A 10,886-nucleotide genomic window follows, 5' to 3' on the forward strand; every position below is an offset into this window, starting at 1 on the left:
CCTTAATTTTTATTAGAGTTCATTTTTGATATTTTTATGGTATAAAAATCTTTGAGTGCTATTATCAAAACATGATAATTGTTATTTTCATTTTAATTAGTTTTATAAAAATATTGGTTATAGCCATTAAATCTTATTTTAAATATTTTTTTACCAAATTAGGAAAGTCTCTCTATAAATTAATAAAATTTCGATAAATTAATAGATTTTCTTGGTTCCAATATTATTAATTTATAGAGGTTTTACTGTCCTATTGTGTATGACATAATTCCCTCTTGACCGTTGACACATAATATTATGCACGAGAGATGCTAACAAAAATACTAATTAAAGCACATATTATCATAATGGTCCTATGAATCATGATAATTTGAGTCTCGTATCAAAATATTTGGAATATTAGTATCTTCAATTCTTCGTAGAACTGGAGTAGTGCGATCATATTAAATGGCATGACAACTTTAACAATGCATTTAGTCATCAACCACTTTTTGGTGCTCTTTTGGAAACTCATATCAAGGAAATGAATCTGAACCAAGTTATGATCAGTACATGCCCTGGGTGGAATTTTGCTTCAAACCACCAGTCAGATGAAGATGGAAGAATTGTAATCATCTGGAAAAACTCGATCACTGCATCAGTCCTGCATCAGTCTAGACAATCTCTCACAGTTGAGTTTCAAATTTATGGAGGAACAAGTTTTATCTACACTGCTATTTATGCTTCAAACCTAGAAGATGAAAGAACTCAGTTATGGCTCAACCTTCAAGCATTAAAACAAGACCTAAATCTGGATTAAAGAGTCTGGGTAATTGGAGGTGATTTCAATCAGATAACTCATCCTGAAGAACACTCAAATCCAGCAGTAAACTCCTACTCTACCAGAATGACTGAGGTTAGAGACGCCCTACTCAGCTTCGAAGTATTTGATTTGAGACACCAAGGCTCCAGCTTTACATGGACGAACAACAGGCCTCAAAATCCAATAGCAAAAAAGCTGGATAGGTTGTTAGTGAACAATAACTGGCTTCAAGCTTACTCTAACAGTATTGCCTCCTTTCTCCCTCCCGATTTCTCAGACCACACACCGTGCTTGCTTGATTTAGCCTCTCCTCTTCCCCAATTTGGGTCCAAACCCTTCAAATTCTGGAACTACCTAACCACTCATCCTCTCTTCCTAACCACTGTTGAGACTGCTTGGATTCATGCCGGGAATGAGGCAGTAACATTGGCGTCTTTGTGCTACAAATTGAAAGCAATAAGAAAAACACTAAAATCATTAAACAAAGACAATTTTTCTCAAATTCAAAGGAGAGTGAGAGTTACTAATGAGCTGTTAAATGTTGTGCAGGTTCAAGCATTAAATTCACCATCCACTTACCTATTCCAGCAAGAGAGAGACCTTACTGAGAAGCTTAACTACCTGAAAATCATAGAAGAAGCTTAACTACCTGAAAATCATAGAAGAAGCTTACTTTAGACAACGATCTCGAATCAATTGGCTTAAAGAAGGTGATCAGAACACTACCTACTTTCACAAAGTGACTGAGATGAGGAACTCCCAAAATTCCATCAGATCATTCACCACTATATCGGGTGTCATCATCTATGACCCTTCTGAAATGAGTAGACTTGCCATCGATCACTTCCAAAATATCCTTGCTCCAGAAAGTCTACCAACTTTGATTATCTCTCCAGCCTGGATTCAAGCGCTTACTGGATTCAAAGCTTCCCCATCTACTCAAGCTGTTATGGCATCCGTCCCAACTGCAGAGGAAATTCTCCAAGTCATATAAAAGCTAAACCAGAACAAATCACCAGGGCCAGATGGGCTTACCTCTGCCTTCTTCAAGTCCGCCTGGGGAATCATTGGTTCAGAAACAGTTGCAGGGATCTCTCATTTCTTTTCCACCTCATTTATGCCATCTGCTCTCAACTCCACTATATTGACCTTAGTACCAAAAAGACCAGGAGCTTCTGCTATAGCTGACTTCAGACCAATTTCTTGCTGTAACACCCTCTACAAAGCTATTTCAAAGCTTCTTGTTAAAAGATTGAAACCCTTGCTGCCTGACCTCATCCTACCAAATCAAACAGCTTTCATCAAAGGGAGATTACTAATAGAAAATACCATTCTTGCAGCTGAATTAGTTAATGGGTATCACAAAAGCAAAGGTCCCAAGAGGATAACTATCAAAGTGGACATAGCAAAAGCTTTTGATACCATTAGGTGGGAGTTCATATTTGCCTGTCTTAGAGGGTTAGAAGTGCCAAATCAATACCTAAGGTGGCTTGAAGCGTGCATTTGTACTCCTACATTCACAGTAGGTTTCAATGGCTCAGTCAATGGGTACTTCAAGGGCAAAAGAGGGCTTAGACAGGGAGATTCACTCTCTCCTTATCTATTTGTCATAGCCATGAACTGTGTTTCTCTCCTCCTAAACAAGGCTGCAGCAGATGGGAAATTTGGTTACCACGCGAAGTGCAAAATCTCTAAACTCACCCACTTATGCTTTGCTGATGACTAACTTATTTTCTGTGAAGGAACTACTGACTCAGTCATGAACATTCTGCAAGTATTGAAAGAGTTTGAAAGTGTTTCAGGACTAGGGTTGAGTATCTCAAAGACTTCCTTCTTCTCATCTAGTCTTTCTCTGCAAGAAATCCAACACATAGAATCAGTCTCTGGACTCACACATGGATCACTGCCAATCAGATACTTAGGAGTTCTCTTGTGCACCAAAAAGCTAACCTTATTGAATTGCGAGCCCCTGATCCAAAAAAATAAAAGGGAGAATGTCTTCATGGTCAACCAGATCCCTATCATTTGCTGGGAGACTCCAACTCCTAAACTCTGTTATTGCTGGAATAACTAATTTTTGGTGCTCGTCGTTTGTGCTGCCAAAGAACGTAATTAATCTAATAAATTCCCTTTGTGGTGCTTTTCTCTGGAATGGTACAATTGAAGGAAAATCCACAGAAAGGGTAGCATGGGATCAAGTTACTCTGGCAAAAGCAGAGGGAGGGTTAGGACTGCGAGACATAACCAGTTGGAGTAAAGCTTGTCTGCTCAAATTGATCTGGCTTCTATTCTTCCAATCTGGATCAGTATGGGTTGCCTGGTTCAAAAAAGAGATTTTTATCAGATAACTTGAGCAACTTCTGGACTATAAAGCTTAAACAAAGCTTATCCTGGCTGGCTAACAAACTAATCAAGATAAGGGTAGACATCTATCCATGGATAAAGTTGGTGTTGGAGAATGGGAAAAGCTGCAGTTTTTGGTCAGATAATTGGTCTCCCTTTGGTAACATTCGTAACTACCTAAACCTACCAAGTCATCAACATCTGGGAATTAGCCCCAATGCATCTGTAGCTAGTCTAAGGGGGAGAAATCACTGGAAATTACCTGCTGCAAGGTCGGATGAGCAGGTAAACCTACAGTCCTACTTAACTACTATATCCCTTTCAAATCTTAATGATCATTACGAATGGTGGCCGAATGGAAAACAATCTGACTACTATCAAACCGGAGAAATCTACAAGTCAATCAAAAGCAGAGGAGAAGAAGTACCTTGGGTCAGATCTGGTTTGGTTCTCAGGAGGCATTCCCAAACACAAATTTTTATCATGGCTAGTGATCATGGATAGATGCCCAACAAGAGATAGGATTTTAAAGTGGGGACTTCAAACGGATCCACTTTGTCTTCTCTGCGGATCTGCAAATGAGTCAAGGTCTCATCTCCACTTTGAATGCTCATTCGCCTGGAGTATTTGGGATGATATTGCAAGATGAGCTAGGTTACCTCGACGACGTAAGTGGGAAGATACTATGGCATCGCTACTGTCTCATAGTGGGAGCAAGTATGAAAAGAGCCTTCAGTTACTAGCATGGCAAGCGACGATCTACAACCTTTGGTCGGAACGGAACCATCGGAATGAGTTTAAATCGGCGGACTCCATTATCTCCATCATTGATACCACCATTCGAAACAGAGCTTCTAGCCTTCGCTCTTCTCGTCCAGTATTTGCATCAAAGGTTCTTGAATTATGGTTTATAGGTTGTGGTTACTAGGATGGATTCATCTTGATAATCCTCTTCTCGACGGCAGCTAGGTTAAGAAATTGGAATCGATCATTACGATTCAATCATTATTGATGGGTAGGTGGTTGGTTCATCTTCTTCAACGGTTTATTTGGTCGGTTTGCAACTAGACGCTTGATTATCGTCTGGTTAAGGTTCAACTAAGTTTCATTTCAACAATGGGCCTTCGATAGCGTATCTTTTGATCATCACTCGTTCAAAGTCATTTCCTTTTTGGTTTTCACTAGAGCTTATGAACATCATCTATGTAATGAGCTAAAAAACTGTGGGCTAGGCCTTGTAATATTTTTATTTCCCATGCTTTTCAATAGAAGAAATTTTTCAAAAAAAAAACTTTAACAATGCATTGGCATTTAACTGAAATCAAAATGTACACAAAATTTAAAATATGATGACAATTGGATAATCCATATGAAAAAGTGATTTTACTTGATTCCATTTTTGTACTGAAGCAACGATTTATGTATAAATATTTCTGAAAATGTGGATGGTTCAAAAATAAATTAAAATTTGGATGATTTAAGTAGGATTAAAATAAAGGATGATAAATTCGAAGACATTGTGTAGGAGTAATAATCTCAACGTAAAATGCTTTGAGATGTCACAATTGCGTGTTAAATTTGTTAACTCCTTTATTAATTGAAAATTTACTATGAATACCATAGAAATATCATGTGTATTGTGTAATGAGTTTTAGCTATTAGTCTTGTTGGAAAGAAAAAAAACAATACTGTAGAGTATTATTAAACTATGAAAAACAAAGATATAAATAAAAGGATAGATAGTGGTATATTTTTCGTTTCTTTTATTTTTTTCTTGCCAAACAAAGATAATTATAGATATCTCTTTTTGAAATTTATCTTGTTTTTCAACAGGGATTTATATGAAAGCAACTTAAATAAAATTGACATCTAAAGGTAGAAAGTGCAACATCTTTACAAGGCTAAAATAGGGAGAGAGAAAATAAACAAAAAGTCGTGATAGTTAAAGTAATGAAACCTAGCTAATTACGATCTTTTTTTTCTCTGTACACAATATATATAAAGATTAGACAAAATCATGTTTTTGTCCCTAGGACGAGTTAGTTATGTGATTTAGAGTGTGCCGAATACGGTTTTTAAATAAGTGGTTAGAATATTTAAGAATAAGTTGACAAAAATATTACGATAAACTATTAAGTTCAAAAAACAAAAAATAATAGAAAAGACAAACAGTGAGGATAACAAAAAAAAACACACACACACACAACCATTGAATATTTTTTATCAAGCGATCTTGTGGGGTCATTTTCCCCAAACGTTGTTTCTCAGATGAATCCGGATCGGATCTCTAGACTATATTTTGCGTTATACAGTACTATATTACCAACCTCGTATTGGTGCCAAGAATAATAGTATAATAGTTTAGTTGATGGGTTGTCCAAGATATTAGTATACAGTACTGAAAAATGCATGTTCCACCATAATATAGTTTTCAAATCGAATCTTTTTTTTCTTTTTCTTTTATTATAAAGTAGCTAAAAATAAACTAACGGTTAATATAAGTAAACTTGCCTTACTCGGATCCAACCTTTTCTATTCGTCAGTCGACCGTCATTAATTTTCTTGATAGCGAGTCATGCATATAACAAGGAACTGTAAAGTAACCAAGAAAAAATGTGTAGCTAGTAAGGGTGTGCTTTTCCATAAAAACCTTTTTTGTTTGCCATATCCCAATCCCACCATCATTTGTACGGAAGCCACGTCAGAGCTAATTAATGAGTTGATAATATTAAACAACTAGGATTGAACGTGAAACAAAAATTTATTTTGTTTGTGTTTTAAATATATTTTAATACTTTTTTAATTATTAAATGTTAGTCGAACTGATATAAATAAAATATTTGTTTTTTCTTAACCATGTATATTTTTTAGTTCAAATAATAAATATGCATAGCCGTGCGTCAGTGCATAAAAAGAAACCACCACCTACGATCTCTTTTTCAGTAAAAAATCAAGAAGCCCTTAAATTGGTGAGATTCAACTCTTTAGAGCAGAGAAGCTTAGATCTTTTAATCGAAAGACTTGGATGAGATTTTTCTAAACTTAGTAATTATCTATAAATAAAGAAAAAACTGAAATGTCATTAGAAATATTAAATGAATTAGTTTAATACTAAATATTAAATGAATTAGTAAAAACTTAAACTTGATTCTTGTTTATTAAAATGTTGGTTAAAAGTGTTGATTTTGAAAAACTAAGTAATTTTGGTAGAAAAAAGGAAAAAAATATCTCTCCGAGTAAATATTTTACAAATTTTTACTATGTAAATTTTTTTGTTGTTGTGCCTCCGGCCTCCATAACCATTGGCACGGCTCTGTAAATATGGATATCATTTATAACTTAATTAATTCCAAACTATGGTTATAAATATATAATATATGCATGAAATATTTAAATAATTAGTTTTAGTGTTGGTCTAATAGTTTAAATATGTCATATGTTATAGACCCGTCCCGGAACGGATTGTATTTAAAGATCTTAACTTGCAGACAATCATCCTACAATAGTATTTACAAAAATATTTTTTGATTAAAAATATTTAAACCTGCGGTCACATTCGTCTAACGCACTTTGGTTTAATTGATAGGCTTAAATATGAGTACTAATTAACATGCGATACATCGCAGTATAACACTTTTGGTATAAAACAGAAAGTATTATATCAATGTTATACTATATTATTAAAAATAAAAAATTATAACTAATTAAATTTATTAATTATGTAAAATCCTAGTGTTATTTGCATAAAGAACACAATCTTCTTTACATTATAAGAAGATTTATGTAAACTCTAACTCGTTCCATCACATGACCTACAACATTGTTAAATTATGTAAACTGTTTTGAACCGGCAATTAATAGTTTTACAGATTAATCCAAGTACTATAAAATATAACATCATCATTCTAAACAAAAAATATTTTGCTAACCCCTTTATATCTTATGATATTTAATATATAACTAATAATATATTTTATAGTATGCTGGTTTGAGTTCGATTCCTACCTAGCATTTTATATTGTTGTCCTAATTAGAAATAACAAAATTACCCTCGTCTTCTTCTTTCAGAAATCGAACCTCCATTTTTATCAGTTTATTTTTGGACAAACTTAGAATCAGTTTTTCTTTTTTTCTCTATTTTCTATACATCATATGCTAGATCCAATAAGTACATATTCATTTCTATGTTAGCAACAAAGAAATGATTTTTTTTTTAAGATTGTGTTTTTTAATTCATAACCGAAAGACAATTCAAGTTTGCTTGATTCGTTTAAAGCCACACATATCCCTTTTTTTTTTTTTACTGATAGAAGAAGTAATTACGAAAAGAAACAATCAAAATGATTATCAAAGAAAAAAAATCTGGAGATGACCGAAAAAACAATTAATGACCCAGTCGGAGATTCATAAAAAACACGCGGATCCTTCGATAAATGGGTTGAATTTTTTAATTCCAAATTTACCCTTTTCAATTTTAATTAATCATCTTCTTAATGCTTAATTGAGTGGCAATTGCTATAATATTAGCCAGGATTTTGGACATTCTTAATTTTGTACTTCTCTTTTAATAGTATTAAAATGAACATACAAAGAAACAAACAAATAAAAAAAGAAAAAAAGAAATAAGAATAAAAATACTAGAATACACTGGAATATTTGTCCCTCATGGCTCATGCTAAAGATGTGGGATTTTTCAAAAATAAATAAATAAATAAATAAATAAATAAAAAATGTTGACACATGTGAGTGTGATGTAATGGTTTTCCCAACCAATAGGAAAAAATCAGAGTCTCTTTTTTGAAATTTTTTTTTTTTTTTTTTTTTACCACTGGCTTTTATGTTTGTAAATAACAATCAAAATTAAAACAAAAGTGAATAATGCAACTTCATTACAAAGTAAAAATAAGTCCTAAAGCTAATGACGACGTTATCTAACTTCTAAGAAATAAATACAAACTACATCTGTTTTTATGGGGATTATTATTACTCCTATTGCACTACATGATCAACTTATATAACACGTCTTTAATCAAATATTAGCTTTATCAAGTATGACTGTATGAGTCTCCAGTGTGGAAATTGTTAAATCATGTAAAATATACAGCAGTGCAAACATGTACAGAGCATTGAACGTCTACAATGCTTTTTTAAACTTGTTTTTACAGTTCTAATTTTACTGTAGCATATATACAATCACTTGTACAAGATTCAGCCAACTTACAGTTGTCACCAATTCCACATATATATGAACCATATAACATTAGTAATTTGTTTTCGTATAACCCAGCCAATTTCTAGTAACCATATACATATACATGCGTACGTCCTGTAAAATGCTTTAAAGCGACCAACAAACATTTGTCTTTTATTCGACGTCGTCGTATCCTTCTAGGACGGAAGCATTTAAACGCAGATATATATATATATATATATATATATAGAGAGAGAGAGGTTGAGTTAAGAATAAGAAAATGGTTAATATTTTAAAGATGACAAAGAAATAACATTAGTTGATTTATATATCAATTACCAAAAAATAAAATAAAAATTAAGATGGTTTAATAAATAATAACAGTTTTTTTTTTTTTGAATTGAAAAATTTCTTCGAGTTTCTAATACTAGTCAGAGAGTAAACAAAAAAAAGTAAAGGTTAGTAGTTTTTAAAACCCACACTTGAAAAAAAAAACAAAATAATAATAATAAAAAAAAGTAACATTTGTTTTGGATTTTTCCTCCTCCTCTTTAAGCTCATTTCTCTCCCTCTTCCCTCTCTATCTGGGTTCTCTTTTTTTTTTTTTTTTGGTGTTCTCTCCGCATAGGAGCTGATCCTTTCAACATCCGCTTGTTTGTTGAAGGTGGCTTAAGCTTCAACACCTGACTCTTTTGATTTCGAGTTCTCTCTGATCTTCTTTGTGAATTTTTTTTTTTTTTTTAAGTTCTCTGAGGTTTCCTTCAATATCTGGTGTAGTAGCTTTATAAATTTTTTTGTTGTTTGGAAAAAGTTACAAGAAGATAACGATCGATTGAGAGATCCATCTTGCTTTTGATGTGATCCGATCACTTCGTTTGATATAATCTCTTGGTTGTTTCTGTTAAAAAATTTCTAAATGTGTGAAATGGCACAAAACCCTATAACAATAATCCGAGACGATCGATAAGCGAGACATATGCAGATTCGATCTCTGTTTACAATTACTATTTTCCTAATTAAACCGGTTATCAAAGTTCTTTAATTGCTACACCGTACGTGTTTGTTCATGTTCTCTATCTTGGAGTGTTGCATCTAATCACCTGGATTGCTTTTTTTTTTTTTTTTGTTGTTGTTGTTGCAATTAAACAGATGGAAGGTAATGAATCTTACGGTGCCGGTAGCAAAAGATCGAAGAAATTTCATCCTACACTCAAATCGAAAGCAAGAAGAAGAAGAAGAAGAAGAAGAAGAAGAAGAAGAAGAAGAAGAAAAACATTAACTTAAACAGTTACTAATATTGATTAGTCATTTTTTTTTTTTAGCTAAAAGAGTCCGATGAAGATTATCCTAAGGTCGTCGTCATGTCTCATACTACTAGTTTCTTTACTTGAATTCTATTTGGGTTTTTTTTATTTATTAACATATACTACCGTAGTGTGGTGTAGTCTACATATATCGATACCAACATTCTTGTTCATGTGTTTGTTTTTGTAGGATATACCAAAAGGATCCCCAAGGATTTCGGCGTGAGTTAAATCATTTTGATTCCACTGGCTATATGATTGATTATAGCTCCTAAGTAAATTAAATCGACTTTAAATTACAAGTATTTAGGTTTTGGATTAATTTTCTCTAGGAAGCTTTAATTAAAACCAGAACCGTTTGAGAAAATGCGACATAGATAGGATAACCAAATATAGAATTCAAAGTTATGCACATATATATATATATATATATATATATTATACATCAATCTCTTCACACGTAAAGAACTCTGTTTCATTGTGGGTTAATTAAAGGCACACATACTTGTATATCTAATCTATCTATATGTCACATAAGACTGTGTTTCACGTTGGTTATATATAATTGACGTTTACATATGTCACGTCTTTAAATATTATTAAGTTGTTGCTTCTTTAATATTATTAAGTTGTTGTTTTCCTAATTGTGTAGGTACTTGCTGGACCATAGCTTCAACTAGAAGTATGTCTGCTCGTCTTCTAATCGAAGGCAAAGCTGAAGCTCCTCTCTTGCTATCAGCTTTACACCTTTTGGTAGGTCTATTTGGAAAGACAGATTTCAAAGGAGGACTTCAAAACTTGGAGCATTTGCGAACCTTTCTCAAGGATAATGGTACACTGTTGGAGGAAGATTGTAAGTGTGTCGACCCATTTTCTGAAGATAAGAAGAAAAGTAAAGTTAAACCGAAGAAGCCAACACCAATTCTCTGTACTCACAAATGTCAGGTAAAGCTTACTCTTACCTTTCTTTCAGAATGTCAATGTGCTATTTGGCTATCTAACCCGGCCTTTTGTTGTTTTTTTAGTCTAAGCAAAGTTTTAAAGTTCAAGATTTAATCATCTTAAGCAAAGTGGATGAAAAGGAGCTTATCCTTTTGGTCAATGAAGGTCCAGTTGCTGTCGTGATAGACTTCTACAAAGAGTTCGAAAATTTTGAAGGGGTTAGTCTCGTAAACAAACTTATTTTCGCTTGAGTGATATTTATGTTATTACTTAGTTTTCAATTTTTTTTTTTTTTTTTTTTTTT

At 33.0% G+C, this 10,886-nt stretch overlaps 1 protein-coding gene and 1 long non-coding RNA gene across 10 annotated transcripts in view; one reads left to right on the forward strand and one right to left on the reverse strand.

The window, feature by feature from the left end:
* LOC104752986 lies at nucleotides 310-4,206 on the reverse strand. Of its 9 annotated transcripts, none has more exons than XR_762043.2 (9): nucleotides 3,805-4,206; nucleotides 3,573-3,717; nucleotides 3,006-3,119; nucleotides 2,753-2,898; nucleotides 2,283-2,654; nucleotides 1,838-2,081; nucleotides 1,533-1,767; nucleotides 1,382-1,451; nucleotides 310-1,242 (listed from the first exon to the last, which is right to left on the reverse strand). It is a non-coding gene; the product is annotated as an uncharacterized LOC104752986 (long non-coding RNA). The 9 variants fall into 9 exon arrangements; XR_762046.2 differs by having other exon boundaries at nucleotides 310-951; nucleotides 1,040-1,242; nucleotides 3,573-4,206; XR_762045.2 differs by having other exon boundaries at nucleotides 2,283-2,448; nucleotides 2,556-2,654; nucleotides 3,573-4,205.
* LOC104754150 (cathepsin 7-like) overlaps nucleotides 10,325-10,886 on the forward strand; it is a 1,308-nt gene continuing 746 nt past the window's right edge. Inside the window, exons 1-2 of the mRNA XM_010476291.1 lie at nucleotides 10,325-10,585; nucleotides 10,666-10,800. Of these exons, the coding sequence (XP_010474593.1) occupies nucleotides 10,325-10,585; nucleotides 10,666-10,800 (396 nt within the window). The remainder of the gene's footprint in view (nucleotides 10,586-10,665; nucleotides 10,801-10,886) is intronic.

Source organism: Camelina sativa, chromosome 16, assembly GCF_000633955.1.
Source record: "Camelina sativa cultivar DH55 chromosome 16, Cs, whole genome shotgun sequence".
NCBI classification, from domain to species: domain Eukaryota; kingdom Viridiplantae; phylum Streptophyta; class Magnoliopsida; order Brassicales; family Brassicaceae; genus Camelina; species Camelina sativa.